General features: G+C 35.3%; 1 protein-coding gene across 1 annotated transcript in view; it reads left to right on the top strand.

The window, feature by feature from the left end:
• The window catches only part of NUP37 (nucleoporin 37), a 44,789-nt gene that overhangs the window by 19,368 nt on the left and 4,797 nt on the right, over positions 1–20,624 (top strand). Inside the window, exons 5-6 of the mRNA XM_054445683.2 lie at positions 1,551–1,645; positions 13,759–13,849. Of these exons, the coding sequence (XP_054301658.1) occupies positions 1,551–1,645; positions 13,759–13,849 (186 nt within the window). The remainder of the gene's footprint in view (positions 1–1,550; positions 1,646–13,758; positions 13,850–20,624) is intronic.

Below are 20,624 nucleotides of genomic sequence, written 5' to 3'. Positions count from 1 at the left end.
TGGATATAGTAGGAGTACAATAGACATGACCATTCATAGAGTAAGAGTTGAACTTCATGGGAACAAATGATCAGTACAGCATAGCACAGGCAGGATTCCAAAGTGGTTAAGAGCACAGACACAGAAGCCAGATTCCTTGCATTTAAACCCCAGTATTATTACTTAGTCGTGGTGTGACCTTGGTTAAGTAACCTAATCTCTTTGTGCTAATATCCTTACCTGTAAAATGTGGGTAATCATAGCAGCTGCCTTATAGGATTATGAGCATTGACGGAGCAAATTCATGTAAAACGCTTAGAATAATGTTGATACATAGTAAACGCCATATGTGTGTTTTCTGTTACTATAATAATAACCCTCAGATTGGGTCGAAATTGCATCATGTTTTCTTTTAAGAATGGTATTGCCTTCTTGGCTTTCTAATAAGCCAAAATATGAATGTTGTTATAAAACAAAGATAAATTATAAACCTTTCCAATCATTTAGAAAATAGTAAAAATTATGCTGTAAGCTATTTACAATGGGCTTAATGTACTGTATGGATTGGTTAATTTAAGGCTGTACCAGAAATAACCAAGTATATAAATGGCACATAAAATTTTGACCTATCCAAAGTTAATATGCTAGTTATAATACACATTAAACATTTACTGTTAATTTAGTTTGTCTTGTAGACTGTGACAGAAGCTTTGGAGAATGATTTGGAGGACCTAGGTTTGTTAAAGTTGCTCAGGAATGTTTGACCCAAATCTTTTTGTTTTGTTTTGTTTTTTAATATTACATTTCTACATAGTGAGCAGTACTATATAGAACTGCTTTAATAACCTCAGAACTGAGATCAAATTTGAGTTTTTGGAAAGAAGGAAGGGTAGAAAGAATGATAACCATTAAAGTAATTATCTGACAGGCCTATTTAGGATTTCAACTATGAAGATTTAGACAGATTGAACCTTATCTGCTCACACAGTCCTCCACTGTGCAACTTATTTGTTGCTTCTGTGTCGAGAAGATTTTTTGTGTTGGTGATGACTATGGGCTTATAACAACTAGCTGTCTTCACTGCTGGCAGTCACATTGAGCATGTAAATGAAGGCATTAGATGGTGAAGTCCATCCTGTGTGTGTTTGTTAAGTAGTAGTGAGTATGCAGAACAGCAGATATAAGGTAAAAAGCCTAGAGGTACCCTACCTCAGTACCCCTAAAAAGTTTTCTAGCTCTAATTTTTATTTAGGCTTTATATAATAAGTGAGAAAGGAGGTGATATGAGGACAGGTACAATAAAAATGTGTATGTTTGTGTTTTTGTAAGAAATGCATACTAGAAAAGAAAGACTAAGCTAATAGTGTGTTGAATGATCAATTTTTTTCCAAGATAAACCTTCTAGAAAAGTGGGTGTATAAATCATGCTTTAAAAATAGATTGCTTAAGAAATATTTATAGAAAAACAGGCAGTGAAAGCTTTTAAGGCAGTGAAGCAAAAATATTATGTAGGAATATTGTAGGTTATTTTTCTGTTTTCTTACTAAGCTTTCTGTTTCTCTTTCTGTCAGGTTTTAGAGGGCCATACCGATTTCATTAATGGTTTGGTGTTTGATCCCAAAGAAGGCCAAGAAATTGCAAGTGTGAGTGACGATCACACCTGCAGGTATGTTGCTTACGTTATAACCACATTTTTAAATTGTCATTTTAATGAGAATTACATTTTTAAAATGAGAAAAAAATGTGACTTTTACATAAATTCTACAGAGTGTTGTAAAAGAAGCATACCTTATTTGAACTGTAGGTATGGCACAAACATGAGTTTCAAAACCAGTGAGATAGTCCTCATCACCATTAATGAAAACTTCCCTTGCCTCCCATGGGTGTCTTTTATCTCTTATTTCAGATTTTCACATTTATGAAATCCAAATCTATATTGGGCTGGGCACAGTGCCACACGCCTATAATCTCAGCTCTTTGGGAGGCCAAGGTGGGCAGATCACCTGAGGTCAGGAGTTAACGACCAGCCTGACCAACATGGCGAAACTCCATTTCTACTAAACATAAAAAATTAGCCAGGCACGGTAGTGCGCACTTGTGATTCCAGCTACTCGGGGGGCTGAGGCAAGGGAATCACTTGAACCTGGGCGGCTGAGGTTACAGTGAGCCAAGATTGTGCCACTGCACTCCAGCCTGGGTGACAGAGCAACACTCCATCTCAAAAAAAAAAAACACAAACATATTGGATCAAATTCTTCAATATTGGACAAGATGAGTAGGAGTAAAATGCAGTTGTCAAGTTACTTTACAGATGCTGTATGATAAGTTTGTGTGTAATATGAACTATGACTCTCATCTGCTACATAAGATAGATGGAAAATTTAGTGTTTTGATAAATTCAGAGGTTTCTGCATAAGGTTTTCTTTAGATACAATACATTTAACTATTATGTTCTTCTACCTCACCCCCTAATTTAGAACGGATGAGGTAGCTATAACATTTTAATAGTGCGTAAAGCTGGAGAATATCACAAATAAAGAACAAGATGAAAAGGAAGAATAGCAGGTGGAAATAAGCTGAGGAGTCAGGAGTGAAATGAGTGCATCAGTCATTGGAAGGGTGTTAGTCACTTCATTTGCTTTAACAATACTGTGAGGAAGAGAAAAACTGCTGCTCTGCTGTTTTGCATAATGTTTCATAAAACTATGCCAAAATCCTTAGTATTTATTAGTACTTATGTACATATAAAACTATTAAATATGTATGACTTCACATTAGAAGTAAAGCTGCTAGCTACTTTTTAAATTTTTAATCTTCTTAATATAGCTCATCTTTTTAAAGTGATAGAGTCATAGGCCATTATTCTTTATGTACTGTCTGTTAAAATTTTCATGTCAGAGATATGAAATATTTACATGACATTAAGATTCTAGGGCCCCAGGTACTACAAAACCAAGTTTGTATAGTGACCTGAAGAGTAAATGGAATCGTTTTAAGGTAAAAATTCGGTCACTGGAAATAAATAATGGCATTTCAGCTCTTTAAAACATAGATTGGCCTAATCACAAGCATTTGGAATAATGAAACCTGCAAAGGGGAAAAATGAGTGTCTTTGCAAGCCAAGGAATGGCCTCTGAATAGTGAACGAAAGCCAAAGGAGACCTAGGATCACACTCAGTAGTCTATGTTTTTGTTTGTTTGTTTTCTTATGACTCTGAGATTTTTTTTGTAAACTAGCAAAATTCTCTAAAAATTTAGGGGACTGACATAGGGTTGCTAACTTTTTATTTTGTCGAATATAAGACTTTTAAGTTTACTGCCTTCTACCACTATCATTTTATAAAAGAAAGGACATTATTACTCTGAAAAGTAGGAAAGGAATAACTAAAGAGTAAGTCTTTTAATTTAAATAAATATAATGTTTTAAAAACCTCACTGCATTGCCTCTAAGTTTCTCATTTTGCCAGACTGGTTGTTGATATTATTGTTCAACAAATATTTGCTTTCCTTTCACCTTCCCATGAAAGGAGATTTTCCCATCTAATTAGCCCTAGCTTTGTGAATTGTTTAGGCCAATGTAGCATTAACAGGTGTGACACAGCAGAAGCTTCAAATGTTTTGCCTGGCTTGACTTGACCTCCTGTGCTCTGTCATTTGCTATAAGATGAGCATGTCCTAGATAGCTACTGATCCCAGAATGAGAAACACATGGAGCAGATATGGACCCATATGGCATTATGGAAACAGAGCTTCCCATAGACCCATGTGCAAGAAATTTATGCTTATTTCTGTAAACCACTGAGATTTTCGGGTTGATGCACAACATCAAACTAGGAGTATTTTTAGAATTTACAGCTTAGTTCACCAACCAAAAATAAACAACTCTGATTGGTTATTAAAGCCAAACCTCTTAGGCCAAAACCTAAGCAATATAGGTAAGATTGTTTTAAAAACAGAACATGTATAAAAACAAGTTTAAAATGAGAAAGAGTAGATAGTATCATGCACTCTCATAGCAAGGAAAGAAGGAATTCTGAGAGGACATATGTGATAATGTAAGATTCTTACAATATCACATATATGTTCTTACATTATCACATGTAACAAGAGAGTATCTCATATGAGCAGTTCTACAATATGTATTCTGTAAAGAGCAGACCCAGTGCTTACTTAAAAAAAATTTAACCTCAATATTTTGATCTATGCATATTTTCTGATGTCTGACTTTGACATTTCCAAGAAAGACACTATATTATAATCAGCTAGCAGAATTTTGCCCTAGGAACACTATTTTAAAACAATCTGTCACCTGAATAGGTTCATCAAATGTATGTGTTGTATTGAAAATTGCCAAATTCTGAATCAAACAGAATAAAAAGTCGTACTGTGAACAAAGGTACCTCTGATAATACAAAATGTTATTATGGAAGATGATAGATTACATTTTATCTAAAACTCCATCTAGTTTTACTATTCTGTGATCTGTGCAAGTTTATAAGAAAATCGGGTTCTCATTAAAGTCGGTCTTTATCAGTTCCAACGCTGCCTTTCTAACAAACATTTTATAATGCCTACCACACCTTTTTAAATGAAACTCAATTTAAGTACAGAAAATTATTATCATCCCTTAATTTTATAATATAGTCTATAAAAGGAAAACAAAGAGAATAATAATGCATTGTGTATAAGCTCAGATACAACTACATATGAAGACATAGGTAGTCTTTGCTCTTCTTTACAATGAATAAGACTGGATATCAGAAAAATAAGATAACATGAAAATGTAAGGCAGAGGCAAGGCAGTCAAGTTGCACAGTTGTAGGGATTTATGAGTTGTGTAGAGTATAATGTAAATAGTGCCATCTGGAGTTCTACAGTGTCATAGCCCTGAGCAGATCTACCGTTTTAGGATAAAAGCTCATGTTAGTAGTAATACAGTGAAATTAAATCTCATAAGAGAAATAGGGAAATACAGGTAATCAAAATAGGAATAACATAGCAAGATAAATCATAGGATGTCAAGTTGAAAAAATAAGATAATATTCTTGCAATATTTTCTGTATGAAAAGTATATATATACACTTTATGGAAAGTATGAAAAGTATATATCTTGATGAAGAAATATGTATCTTTATGAAAAAGGTGCCATTACTGAAACAAAAAGCAAGCGTCTGATAGATGTGTTTAATAAAGAAATTCCCAAGTAAAGCATGGGGTTGCTAGTCATTCAGCCTCATATTCTACACCATTTTCCTTATGATCCCTCATCATGTCTTCCATATGCAGATGCACTCACATGCATATACATGTATATATAAAAATATATATGCACACATACATACACAGGTTGATAAAAATAGTGATGCTTTATGTGTGTGTTTGTATATGCATATGCACAGAAAAATATAAATACGTTCATAGTTATGACCTAGTGTCATTGAAAGAAGGCTAAAATTATTACAGTATTTGAGAGGTAAAGAAGTACATATTCGTTTAGAAAAAATTATTATCTCCTCCTCCAAAAGAAGGTAAAAGTGTCATTTAAGTATTTAGTGGGTTAAGCTTATTATTTTTTAAAACTCACTAATACAGAACATCTCATTCCCAGTCATTGCCAAATAACAGATGTTCTTGTATATTAGAAACAGTACCATTCTGTAAGAACAAGTCAGATCAACAAGTATTTATTAAACACATTTAGTATACCCAATATTTAGTACTTTGGGGGATACAAAAGAAATACAAGACCCAGTACTCACTGTAACTACAAAGGATATCAGTAGTAAATCCCATCCCTCCTCCTCATCCCTCAATAATGTTTTAAAATACTAGATAAAAGTTTATGGTGAAAGAAAACTGACTTCTAGAAACCAGGGAATTTTTAGTTTAATAAAATATAGGTGTGCATATAATGTGCCATTCACTTTCTCTATAAAACATGAAATATTTGTAGTTGTCATGTTCTAACTGGGATCATTTTTTAAAAGAATGAGAGAAGGGTGGCATAGAAAAAATAAAGAAAAAGATATTGAGATGTAACCAAATCACTGTATAAAGGAATACTAAATTACCTAAGCTATTCACTAAGCCAGTAATATAGTTGTTTAAAAAATGTTACAAGAGGAAAAAGGATTTTTATCAAATTTGTTCTGTGTACCACATGCAAGCTATGTGTTTTTCATGTTACCTTTGTTTATGTACATTTGCAAGTCTTTAAGATCCGTAATTAAGATGGAGGGTTCTTCCTCCACCTCCACCCCAGTTGAGATCACAAAATATGCAGTGTACCTAAAAGTAGTCGTTGTGGGAAACAGCAAGAAGGAAACTGAGAGCCTTCTGAAGGTAGGCCAATGAAGCATTCTTTGGGAAGTAATCCACGCCTGGGAGTGCATAAACCATGCCCAGGTACAAAGTATAATCAGAATAATTTACATGATTTATTATACTGTTATAGTTAAAATTCAGGAAAAGTTCCCTGCTTGTCTTCTAAACCTCACTCTAATTTTTTCTAACATTTTGAATCAAGATCAGTAATTGCATAGTTCTAACAAGAGCCTTGAGAATGGGATAAAATGGACACTTTGTGTTGAGTGTGGCAATACTTTAGCTCCACTGATGGAACATAGAGATTCTTTGTCTTTAAAAGAACTCTCCAAAAATTATACTAAAACCCGTTTATCACTTTTGCAGACATTTTTAAATTCAATGCAGTGAAATAGTGTGTTAATGAAAGACTGTAATAGAGTAGAAGTCAGTAAAGTGATGAAAACATTTTCTGAAACTTGACATGATCATTTACTGGTAAAATCACTCTCTAGTATTTGTTCTTTTCTGTATGCCCTTGTAGATGAAATACAAAACAAGTACTTAATAAAATATATCACCAAATCAGTGACTACAGTAATTTAAGCTTGCTTTATGTGGCCCTCATGTGGTTACAGTAAGTGGATTATAAAATGGGAATCATATCCATAAACAGTTTCCAGATTTTGAAAGACCATTGATATGAATGATAAAGGAGTACTTTCCCTTATTTATAGCTTTAGTATTCAGCATATAGTCAAATTTTAAGTTGTAAAGTTTATCAAAATTTTTCTTGGAAAAAATGAAATGCTAATATTTCCTGGGTAGTGTTACTGTTGCTTGTGTTAAGGCTTATGTTAGTTAAAGAAAAAGCCCTTCTACTCTGAATTCCTTAAAGATGAAATCATTACACATGGTCTGTTTGAAAACTACCATATGGTATTTCTTTGCAGTTGAGAGTTTAATTTTTGAAGTTTATTTTTAAATGTGACAAAATTTCTCACAATTTCCATCCTTCAAAAATTTATCTGTCTGTATAAGTTAAATGAGATGTTAATAATTCTCCTCTGAGACAGCGTCAGTTTCTTATCTCTGTGATAATAAATTGTAGTTTCTGCTCAATTTGTTTACAATTACAAGAAATCAAAATGAAGCAACAGCATACAAATTGATAAAATTTTTACTCTCCCCAAAGCTTTATGAAGATGTATAATAGATTAAATTTTGTGTGGTATAGTGTATTAGTGTTCTGTATGAAACAGGGTACCTCCTTCCTTCTCTCTCCACCCTCAAAGTACATGCAGTCTTTATTATCAACTCTGATTTTGACATATTATTTTCAGTTATTGACGAGTAAAATAATAAGCCTGTACAATTATCTCATTTTTGCCCTTTTAATTCTTGCTCTGAAGTCAGTAAAACTTCTAATAATAATCTTTTATCATTAGTACTGCTAGTACATTAAAACTACTACTGCTACAACTACTACTTGCTCAGTAGTCTCAAGTATTAAAAAAAGAATTAATCTAATCTTATTTGGACACACATACTGAAAGTACCCTTTACAAAATTCTTCCAACTATCCTGCTATTTTGTTGTCTCCACCTTTAAGGCTTTTGCCTAGCTCTCAAAGTTCTCCATAGTCTCAACCATAAACTGACAAAAGTTTATTTACCAACTCTAACCTACCATACCCACTGTAAAGATTTATCCATCTAATCTTTAGATTTGGGCTTTCAGTTACATGGTTCCCCACCTCTGAACTCCTTTTCACTTAAAACCAGATATTTTAGCACTGAATTCTTTTGCAAAATGTTTCACTTTTCTTTCTAATTGTGTGCTCATTTGCTAAGGAAATACACCATGGCTTACCCTTCTTTGAATCATCTATAACCTGATTAACTTAGTAATTGATTGATTGGAACTAAGAGAAAATCCTAGTTTTGCTCTCACAAGCTCAATGGAAAATATGTTTCTTGTCTAAGAATGTTGAGGGTCCCTTTCCTGTACCAGTGACATTGTAAAGTGCCTGCTAATCCTTATAACTACATCTCTGTATTTGTTCTTTTCTTTCTTATTTAATTAATCAATACACAGATTCATGTGATCCAGTCATGTCTTTTAGAAAGATTGTGGTTCATATTTTTTGCTCTACCAGTTAGGGCCAAATGGATACAGACGTGTCATTTAATGTCATCCATTCCTTCTTTTGTGTTGTCAAAAAACATTTGGTAGTAGAAATTCCCTTCTGCGATGAATTTCCTAGCAAACAGTGAGCTGCCAAAAATGTTAAAAATGGAGAATGAACAAATAAACAGAATATTACCCAGGAAATTTCCTGTTGAATCCTCAGACAGAACATCTTTCTTTACTAACTGTCCATTTAAAAGACCTTTGAGAATATCTAGGATATCCCCAGTATGCCAACACCCAATTTATGGGACCTTTTTGTTAATTTAATGGGACAATAACATTTAAATACCATATGGTAGGGATACTTCATGTTCTGCTGAAAAGCACTCAGCCTGAAATGAAGCAATAATTATAGCAATAAAATACTAAAAGTAAAATAAGCATAATTCATAATCTTAGATCTGGATAGCTCTCTATCCCATCATCACAGCTAAATCTAAGAGTTCTATTTAGGACCACAATGTTAGGAGGGATGGGGATGTTTATTATAATTATCGTTCAAATTAGATGAAAACTGTCATTTTATTTCACTTGAGGAGTGATGCTTTACTTACCCAGTGCCCTTTGATTTGGTCTGTATTGGCACCTTAATATGTCAGCACATAACTTTCCCATAAAAGCTTTTCCTTTTAAATTTCCCTTGCAAACATTTAAATATGTACATATGTATGTTAATATAGATCCTAGGTTTTGGCCAAGGTAATTAAACCTGATAACATTTATTCTATACTTTTATGCTTTGAGAAATGGTCTGTCATCTTTTCATGTGCTTAATTATGTGTATTATGAAGGCTGTGGGGTTTTTTTTGTTTTTTGGGTTTTTTTTTTTTTTTTTGAGACGGAGTCTCTCACTGTTTCCCGGGCTGGAGTACAGTGGCGAAATCTCAGCTTACTGCAACCTCCACCTCCCAGATTCAAGCAGTTCTCCTGCCTCAGCCTCCCGAGTAGCTGGGATTACAGGCGCCTGCCACCATGCCCAGCTAATTTTTGTGTTTTTAGTAGAGACAGGGTTTCACCATATTGGTCAGGTTGGTCTCAAACTCCTGACCTCAGGTGATCCGCCTGCCTCAGCCTCCCAAAGTGCTGGGATTACAGGCGTGAGCCACAGTGCCTGGCCGGCTGTGAGCTTTTAAAGCATTTCTCTTTCTGTGATGCACCACTGTCCTGAAAAGTGTGCTTCTGTGGTTATAACTGACTTTGCAATAGTAATAATTTTGGAAATATTAAAACCTGAATTTTCAAATTTTGAATTTTTTTCTTTTATAGTAGAAATCCTGTTGTCTGACGTGGTCTAGACCAAAAGTTTCGTAGATAACAAAAAGTCAGTAAACTCAGGAAATCATTTTAAAAGAATGCCTACCTGCCTTATTTTAATATACAACCCATGTATATTAAAAACCATTTGCCAGTCTTTTGATATTAGGCCAGTGCTTTTTTTTCTTAGGTTATGAGTCCATTGATTGGCTTCGGACTACTTTTTTGGCATGAACCACAACCAAAATACAGTGTCTTCAATGAAAATAACACTTAGAAAAGCAGTCTTAATTGAGAATACATCTAGATTTTTATTTTTATTATTTAATCTTTTAAAACTGTCACACATACCTAATATGAGTGAGGTTTTTTTTCTTTTAGAAACTTACCTTTAGTTAGTTGGCATTGACTTAGTTTCATTGAAATAGCTTTCACATTCATATTTTGTCAGTTTATGTAATATTATGTAATTACATTAATAAGCATGGGTTTACATCACATACAACCAGTGGTTTGCTAAGCAAAGAAGCTATATTCCCTCTTCATACACATACAACAAATGCACATGTGGGCATATTAGAAAATAGCTTTCTCATTCTTGTCACTTCTATAGGGGGAAAAAAGAAAAATCTGTAAGAGTCAGTTCAGAGAGATTCTATTGTACACTGTGTTTACCACATTTTAAAACTTAGGCACATTTGTCCATACATAGATACTGCAAATAAAATGCAAAAAAAAAAGATGAGTTGAGAAATCTACCTTACAAAATAAGGCCACTTGAAAAGCTGTACCCATTGCCATTCATATAAATGATTGTTTAAGACTGTTTTGTCAGAAAATGAGAGAAAGTTTTGGCTTTTTCCACTAGTAATTAAATATGAGAGGGGAAAAGGAAATATGAGGTGCAGCCAACTTGGAAAGCTATTTGATGATAACTACCTGCTAAAGTTGAATGTATTTGTAAGCTGTGATCCAGCAATTCCATGCCTAGGTATGTACCTAGCAGGTGTGTGGGTGTGTATGTGATCGTATGTGGGTATCTATATTCACTAAAAGACATGTGCAGGACGGCTTACAGCAGCATTCTTGGTGACGACCAAAAATTGGAAACAACCTAAATGTCTGTCAGGAGTAGAATGAATATATATGTTGTTGTGTACTGAATTAATTGAAGACTGTATAAGGCGTTAAGAAAAAACAATTACAACAACATGCAACAAATGGTGGTAAATCTCACAAAACCTAATGATGAGTAAAAGAAGTCAGACCAAGAAAATACGTAACATATGAAAATGGACATCATTTTTATGATGTTCAAAAATAGGCAGAAGTAAGCAATAACATTTGAAGTCAGAATAGTGGGTACCTTTTGTGAGAGAGTAAGGAAGTATGAGTAGAAGGGAGCGCAAGACAACTTTTGGAGTCTTGGAAATACTCTGTTTCTTGATTTAGGTGCCATTCTTTTTTAGTGTATTCTCTTTGAATTGTACATTTTAAGATTTGTGTATTTTTATTATATATGGTATACTTCAAAAATTTTATCCAAAAAAAGTGACTATCTCATGTAAGTAATATTAACCAGATGAGCTAGATAGTAAAGACACAGAAAAATGAGCTGAGCTCCATAAAAGGATTTGAGAAGGGCTTAACTAAGGAATCTATCAAAAAGGAAAATAAGACTTAACAACTTAAATTGTGCCATCTGTAGCTAATTTAGTTAGGATAACTAGTTTCAGCCCAATTTGTTGTATTTTACATACTTACTACTTGGATTGTGTAACCACTAAGAATTATTGAATAAGCATATAATTATAAACCATAAATCATTTTATCCCAATCCCTTGAAAACTAATCTGGATCACCCTCCTCATTTTTAAGTCAGTTTTTTGTTTGTTTGTTTGTTTTCTTAAATGTCAGGTTCTGTTCAGGATAAAATACTGGTTAAAAATTAGGTAAAACTTTGGTTCATTGGACAGGAATATACTTCATTAACTGACCAGTTCTTATTTAATATTTTTATCCATATTTTCTACCTCTTTTGTTTCCTTCATTTGAAAGAAAAAATCATGAAAATATTTTGGAATGTATTTACTCAATTTATATAATAGCCAACAAAACAAATACATGTTAGAATAAGATCAAAAGAATGGAGGTTTTAAACCATCCTCTCATGGGACTTGCTGAATTTTCAAGACAAATTCGTACTATTTCGGTAGTGGTTAAAATATATGCTAGCCCAACACTTTATTTTGCAGAAGGCAATAGAGAAGAAATACTTGATCAGTTGCCATAATTAATAATCTAATTCATCATGGGGAGTGAAACACAGTTGCATAAACCCTTGCTAAATGTGATTTCTCTCTTCAATTAAATTGTAATTGTCTCCCTTGTATAATAAATACAGATGAAAAGTATTGATTTGGCAAGAGAACAGTATGCTTCTAAATTGTTTAATCATTGAGATAATCATTTTGAAAAACATCTGTGTTCGTTTATATGTAACTATGATATTTCAACATTTAGAGACCCAATAATTTCTACAAGGAAGAAGAATATTTGAAGTAATGTGTTTTGGCACAGAATAGTAGTATTGTCCAATACATATTCTACTTTCTTTGAAATAAATTTTTGCCTACATATTGAAAATAAATTCCTGAAATTGGTTAAACCTGTTTGGTTTAACCTCATTGGTTCCCTAATAAGATATGAACTATAAAACCTAGAAGAAAAATTCCAATGAATGAGTTCAGTTCTTTTTTTATTGTTGGCTTTTGTTGTTGTTTTGAGACAGGGTCTCTGTCACCCAGGCTGGAGTGCAGAGGTGCAAACGTGGCACATTGTAGCCTCCACCTCCTGTGCTCAAGCAATCCTCCCACGTCAGCCTGCCATTTCAGCCTCCCAAGTAATAGCTGGGGCTACAAGTGTGCATCACTATGCCTGGCCAATTTTTATATGCTTTGTAGAGACAAAGTTTCACTGTATTTGCCAGGCTGGTCTTGAACTCCTGGGCTCAAGCGATAGCCTTCTGTCTCAGCCTCCCAAAGTGCTGGGATTACAGGCATGAGCCATGGCACCCAGTCAAGTTCAGTTCTTAAGGATCAGAATTATATGTGTACTTTGCCAGCCTCCCACTGACTTCTGTCACCGGCTGTACTCTGTGCCACACTCTGTGCCAGTGCAATGTAACAGTGGCTGAGTATGAAGAATGAGCAGTGGGTGAGGGATAGCATTCTCACAACATAGTGCCATGACTGAGATTTCTGAGTCTTGACCTCCCTCTGCAATGGTAAAGTAATTGAAATGGAGAGCCATGATGGTAAGTAACCTGGTCCTTGTTACTGTGGAATTGTGACTATTGAGGAAATAGAGAACAGGAAGAACCAAATGCCTCTTCTTTCAACCCAGCTTTAATCGTCAACCGTGGCCAGCTTGGGGAGAGAAAACTGGAAAACTAAGCCAAATTACAAAAGGTACAAATAGGAAGTAGTCACTGGGTTGGAATCCTAAAGGTAGAAGGAATAAGCAATATGGAAGATGGCCATGTTACTAAATTTACATAACTTTATATTAGTTTCTCTGTATGTTGTTTTGAAAATAAAAATACTCGGCTTGCATGCGTGTGTGTTTGTAAGCACCCCAGTAGTAATTATCGTCAGTTGAAATGACTACTGAAGTAGTCAGACAACCTGATTAGTGACCTAGAAACCTCAAGATTTTGCCCACAAAATAAAGAGTATATAAATAATTTAATTTGATTACCATGTAAAAGTGTTGCTGTGATAGATTAATTAGAGGGAAAATGTGTGTGACTCTTTTGTCCATGATTGAGTATGATAAAATTTAAAGTCTTCATACTACTTTCATATTACTTAAAAGTGGTGTTATAATTTTCTTTAAAAGATATACATTAAGTACAAATGTCTGCCTTATAATCTGTAGTTAATAGCTTTGAATAAATTCATGGAAATTTAATTTCTTACTAATGATATATCAAGAACAATTAACATTATACTGTTATTCTTTTATTAGGATTTGGAACTTGGAAGGAGTGCAGACAGCTCATTTTGTTCTTCATTCTCCTGGCATGAGTGTGTGCTGGCATCCTGAGGAGACTTTTAAGGTTATTATTTATAATTTAACTCTCTTATCAAATTGAAAAGACATATAGAGATATAAGACATCACATACATAGAGGAGAAAGATCAATGATTTTTCCCATCTCAGAGGTACTAATCAGCACAAAGGCATTTGGATTAGTCTAGAAACCTGTACTGTAGAAGTTTCTCTATAATTGTTAAGGTTTTTATTTGGCAGCCATCATCCATAAATGGCATTTATTCAAACTACACTTTTCCTGACCTTTAGTGGATTTCAGTGTAAAAACTGGTGTTCCAACAATCTAGTAGCAGTAGGCAGGGATTTTTTTTGTTTTGGTTTTTCTTTTGTTTTTGTTTTTGTTTTTGTTTTTTTTAGACAGGGTCTCACTCTGTCACCCAGGTTGGAGTGCAGTGGTGTGATTTTGGCTCATTGCAGCCTCCGCCTCCCAGGCTCAAGCGATCCTCTCACCTCAGCCTCCTGAGTAGCTGGGACTACAGGCACATGCCACCACACCTGGCTAATTTTTTTGTATTTTTGGTAGGGCTGAGGTTTTGCCATGTTACCCAGGGTGCTCTCAAACTCCTGAGCTCAGATGGTCCGCTCATCTCAGCCTCACAAAGTGCTGGGACTACAGGCATGAGCCACCATGCCTGGCCCAGTAGGCAGTTTTTTGTTTGTTTGTTTGTTGTTTGTTTTAAGTTACATCATCCACGCTTGTGAGCCCTACTGTGTAAACAAAAAACATTAGTGGCATAAGGGAAATTTGTCTTAGCTACAGTAGTGTTCAATTCCTATTCAAGATAGAGCTTTCTAAAATACTAAAAATACACTACAAGTTCTTATTATCAACTACCCTTAATGCTGATTCATTGGGAAGATAGGAGCCATTAAACAAGAATTCTCCCATTTGCCAGTATCTTCTCTTGGTCATCACTGTAGTTATTGCATGTTTCCCTAGAATCTGAGAAGTTACTACAGTCATCTTTCTTAAAGTTAACTCTTCATCTGCTCTCTAAAGTTCATGGTAGTTCCTTAGGCTCCCACAGTCCTCTAATGTCTTCATCCTTTTTTTTTTTTTTTTGAGACAGAGCCTGGCTGGAGTGCAATGGCACAATCAACCAACCTTTAATCTGGTAGTTACCAAGCATGGCCCCAAGTTTCATTACCAGTAACTCTAGCATTCGTCATTCACTGCAACCTTCATATCCCGGGCTCAGGTGATCATCCCATCTCAGCCTCCCGAGTAGCTGGGACTACAGGCACGCACCACTACACTCGGCTAATTTTTGTATTTTTTGTAGAAACAGAGTTTCACCATGTTACCCAAGCTGTTTTCAAACTCCTTGTCTCAAGTGATCTGTCCACCTCGGCCTCCCAAATTGCTGGGACTACAGTTGTGAGCCACCCTACCGGCCATCTCCAGGCTTTTTCTCTGTTGATTCTGTTCTGTCCTCAAGTTTGCATGAGAAGATAAGTTTCGTTAATCATAACAAGCACGTAGTGCTTATATATGACAGGCCCATAGTCAGCATTTCATGTATGTTAGCTTATTTATTCCTCATGGTAACATGAGATAGGCACTGTGGTTATCCCCATTTTACAGATAAGGAAACCAAGGGGCAGAGAAATTAAATTATCCAAGGTCACACAGCTAGTAAGTGGAAGAATAGGCATTTGAACTCATGCCTCCCAGCTCCATAGGTCTTGCTCTTAAAAATTCCCTTTTTCCACCTCCCCTTTAAATTTTAAACTGTCTTCATCACACCTTTTATTTCTAAATGTTTGAATCCATCACTTGTACCTTTTAACTTCATTTCTTCTTTTCCCATCCTTTGGTCTAACACCATAGTCTCAGTCAGTCTCCACTACTGTCTCAGAAGGTACCAGGGATATTTTCAACACATCCCATGGCCTTTTCCTTCATTCTTATTCTCCAGCCAGTGTTTTACACTGCTGAACACCTCCTTCTTGAAACTGCTAGTTTGATTTTTAAAGCTGCATTATCTGAGTCCTCTTGAGCAACTTTGCGTGTATATTCCCTTTTTCTTTATACTCTGCCAACTTTTCTTTCACCATATATTTATGAATTGCTTCAACGGTTAACTCTCACTACACTGTACCCTTTATTGTGATAGGGAATAAAAGAATGAATAAAGTCCCTAGTATACTGATGTATAAGGGAGAAAAAACATGTAAATACAGCAACACAAATAAGTTTTAGAATAAAAAAATCTATTAAGTAGAATGATGACATAAAGAAGGATTAACCAAATCTTCTCACAGCTTTCACAGAGGAGATAATCCCCAGACTATATGTAAGTGTGTGCTCTGAACCCTGGGATTTCATGGAAATTTGTTTCGGGCCCGTTGAGTCTTTCATCAGTAGAATTATACTCTGCATATGTGCATGAGTGAAATGTTCTAACTTATTAAATTGATAGGTTTATTTCTGAGTCCAGTTCCTAAATTTTGTTTTATGCCTACATTTCTCCCTGAGAGCAGTGAGTCTACTTAAAACACAGTCACAGTTTCTACCAAAATGTTAATATCACCACATATAACTACAATAAACTGCTTTTTAAAAACTATGACCTGCATGACAAATGAGAACATTTATTACAACTTCTATCCCAAAACTTACATCTTAATGCTTAATTTCTTGCTGTTATTTTTTATCTCTTTCTTCCATATGCTTTAACTTAATTTCTGTTTTTCTCCTACATATCATTAAAATTCCACCTTACCCCATCTCCTTTCTTTTATGATGTTTCCATGACTTCAGAATGTTTGAAAGTCCCTGTTCTAAATCACATAAACTCAGAATCCTAAAATCATCTTTAATTCTTCTTTCCCTATACACAAACTATTCCAGGTCTTCTAATTTTTCCTTCATTTTCACTAACTCTAGCATTCTTCTCTTCATTAAGGTGCATTCTCCCCCTTTCTTTTCTCATGCCTAACTTGCCAAGCCTTAGCTTGTTTCTAAAGTCTTTGGCTCTTTACTCTTTGATTCTTCTTGCTTACTAGACTAAGAGTCTTAGAATATCAGTTTCATCCTATCACTGCTAAACTCAGAAACCTAGAATACAGAGAAGTGGTTAAGAGTGTGGATTCTTGAATTAACTGCCTGGAGTCAGATCCCAGTTTCACCACTTACTAGCTATGTGATCTCTGACAAGTTACTTAAACTTTCTCTGTCTTCACTTCATCTTATAAAATGGATACATAAGATTAAATGTGCTAACGTGTAAAATCCTTTAAAAAGCACATAGTAAGCACTCAGTCAATTTTAGCTGCTGGTCATTGTTGATACTATTATTGCAGCGATAACAAGCCTAATGGCTTTCAGTGCTCTGCCATTCATTTTCAGTCGTTTACCGTGCTCTACAGTCGTTTCAGTGCTTTGCAAGCCCAGAATTGTTAGCCTCTTATGCTTGGCCTTGATGAAAATAAGGCAGCTAGAGAAGAGAGAGATGAGTTCATGATGACCTATCTCATAGAATTCTAATGAAAATCCCAAGAGATATAAACCATAAAAAAGCCATAAGATCAGGAAAACACAAAACAAGTGGCTAGAATTGAACAGTTAGTAAAATATACAAAAGTCAAGAGACCTCCAAAAACTAAGCTCCCAAATCCAATAAGACTCAATAGGAGCTAGGATTTCAATGTGTACTAATAACAGGACCAAGGATTTAGGATGTCACGGGATCAAAGAATTGGGACTGAGGACATCTCAGTCTCTGACCCTAAGAAAAAAGAGGTTTAAAGAGTAGCTAAATGTGGCCGGGAGCAGTGGCTCATGCCTGTAATCCCAGCACTTTGGGAGGCCGAGACAGGTGGATCACTTGAGCTCAGTAGTTGGAGACCAGCCTAGGCAACACGGTGAAACCTCATCTCTCATCTCTACTAAAAATGCAAACATTAGCCAGGTGTGGTGGTGCTCGACTGTAGTCCCAGCTACTCTGGAGGCTCAGGTGGGAGGATTGCTCATGCCAGGGAGGTCAAGGGTGCAGTGAGCATTTCAGCCTGGGCAACAGAATGAGACTCTGTCTCAAAAAAAAAAATAGCTAAATGAAATAGGTTTAACAGCCAACATTTGTTGAATGCTTTCTATTTTCCAGGGACTGTACTAAGTACTTGACATGTATTCTCACTTAATCCCCACGAAACACTGCAGAGACGGTAGTAGTAGTGTATTTTGTAGATGAGAAAACCAAAGCACCAAAAGTTCAAGCATTTTGCCCAAGGTCACACAGTGACAGATTTGAACTCAGTCTGGTTCAAATACGACAATGTTCTGTGACACTTAAAGTATTTCCACCTTGGAAATTCACAGTGCATAGTATTGTTTATAGTTCTGAAAATTCCTAAAGGAAAAATTCCCCCTGTAGCATTTTTAGATTCAGCTACTCCCAAACTTACTTAACTTTTCTACCCTATCTGTTCTTTCACCCAAAAAAAGATTTATTGTCATAATTGAGCACAGTTATACAGACAGTAAATAATAAAAATCTTTTGTTAGAACTGAGTTTTAATTTGACTTTAACCTGTAATAATAGCCAATGTTTTTTGAGTGCCTGCTTTGTGCCAAAACAGTTCTAAGTGCTTTATATTTACTAACTCATAGCGTTCTCCCAGTAGTCCTATGAAGTAGATACTCTTATTAGCCCCTTCTTAGTGATAAGAACCCGAAACACAGAAAGGTAAGCCGTTTGCCCAAGATCTTACAGCTCCTGAAGGCAGAGCTGGGCCCCATCCAGGCAGTCTGGCTATAGAGGCTGCACACCTGCTTACCATGCTTCATTGCCCCTAATACCTTTGGACCAGGCTCAGGTAGACTTAGCCCTTCCATAGTCTATAAGTTATACCTGGAATTCTCAAGATCTTTCAAGTCACTCTTAAAATATCAAATATTTTTACTAGGTCCTGGTAAATTTTCCTCGATCTCTTACCTTTTCTGATCCTTCCCCACTGCATACGATAGCACACTAGACCACTCACCAGTCTTCAGCAGCCTAGCCTTGTAGCAAGGAACATGTGTGCACTGTAGTTAAACAGACCTGGATTCAAATCCAGGCTCCATCATGGGCTAGGGTTGATACCTTGTACAATTTACGTGAATCACTTTGAGCCTCAGTCTCATCTGAAAAATGGGATTAACGATAGTAATTTCCTCATACAGTGGTTTAGGGAATTAAATAAAGCAGACATGTAAAGCTCTTACCCCAGTGTTGTACTTGTTTTTGTTGTGTTTGTCATTGACCTCATTGTACTTACTGTTAGTAGCATTAGTATTATCTTAACATTTGGCTGTTCTTAAAGAATCATTTTTGTTTTCTGTTCGTTTTGTTTTTGAGGCAGGGTCTCACTCTGTGGCCCAGGCTGGATGCAGTGGGACAGTCATAGTTCACTGCAGTTTCTATTTCTCAGGCTCAAGTGATCCTCCTGCCTCAGCCTCCTGAGTATCTGGGACTACAAGTGCTTGCCATCTCGCCTGGCTAATAAGAATAATTTCAAATTCCACTTCTTCTATTAAGAATACTGTAATTCCAAACATTGTCTATATTCTGAAATAATTCCTTTTTGTACTCTAGAGCATTTTGCCTTAAATTATTGTCTGATTTTTTCATAATTCACTTTTCTAGATAGAAAGTTTCTTGAGATCAAGGATTATGTCCTTTATCTTTGACTTCTGTTGGAATTAATACAGTGTTTTATATATATATGTATGTATACAGTAGATCTTCATTATTCACAGATCTTGTATTTTGGTATTTCCCTCCTCACTAAACTTTATTTGTAACCCCAAAATCAATGCTCATAGCACTTCTTTAGTCACAGACATACGCAGGGAGCACAGAACAACAAAAAGTTTGAGTCAGCTTATGTGCACTTGCTCACCTAAAATTGAACAAGGTGAACTCTGGCTTCTTATTTTAGCTTTCATACTGTAAATATGTGTCTTTTCCTCGTCAGTTTAGTGCCACATTTTTAACACTTTTGTACTTTTTGTGGGTAATTTTACTGTGTAAAATTTTACTGTGTAAAACCATCCCCAAGCACAGTAATGTAGTGCTGGCTAGTGTTCTAAGTGCCAGAAGGCTGTGATGTGCCTTATGAAGAAAATAAATGTGTTAGGTAAGCTTTGTTTAGGCATGAGTTATAGCGCTGTTCATGGTGAGGTCTATATTAATGAATCAGTATATATTAAGTAAGATATCTTTAAAAAGAAGCACAATTTTTAAAAGCTACATATTGATCAGTCATCAAAAAGGCTGGCAGGGAACCTAACTGTGTATTTCCCTAATGGTTCAATATTCACTAATTGAGTGTTTGCAGCAACTTTATAACAACAAACTACCATGAATAATGAAATTGACTATCGGTGTGTGTGTATAACATAGATGCTCAGTAAAAGCCTGTTAGATGAATAATAGAATAAATGATGTTTTATGTGTTTAGGAAAGTACAAAAAGTATGTTCTTAAAGAACAATCACATTTTAGCCATACAGTAACTTTTTGAATCTGATATAATTATCCTCCATTTTACAGATATGAAAGATAACTCCAGCTCACTCAACAGGTTTAAATGGTACAGCTCAGGAGTTTTGATGCCAAATCCCACATTCTTGCCAATCTACCACTACTACTTTACACCCTCAAGGATTTTTCAACTTAATAGAACCAGAATTAAAAGAACACTGCTTAAAAGTAAGAACTTTACAGAGATGTAGAGAGTGGAAAAGTATTTTATTCAGGCACCAACTACTCATACTCATAGCAATCTCATAAC

Source organism: Pongo pygmaeus, chromosome 10, assembly GCF_028885625.2.
Source record: "Pongo pygmaeus isolate AG05252 chromosome 10, NHGRI_mPonPyg2-v2.0_pri, whole genome shotgun sequence".
Classification (NCBI taxonomy): domain Eukaryota; kingdom Metazoa; phylum Chordata; class Mammalia; order Primates; family Hominidae; genus Pongo; species Pongo pygmaeus.
The sequence above is the reverse complement of the archived record's forward strand: the minus strand, read 5'-3'. Positions and strand labels throughout refer to the sequence as shown.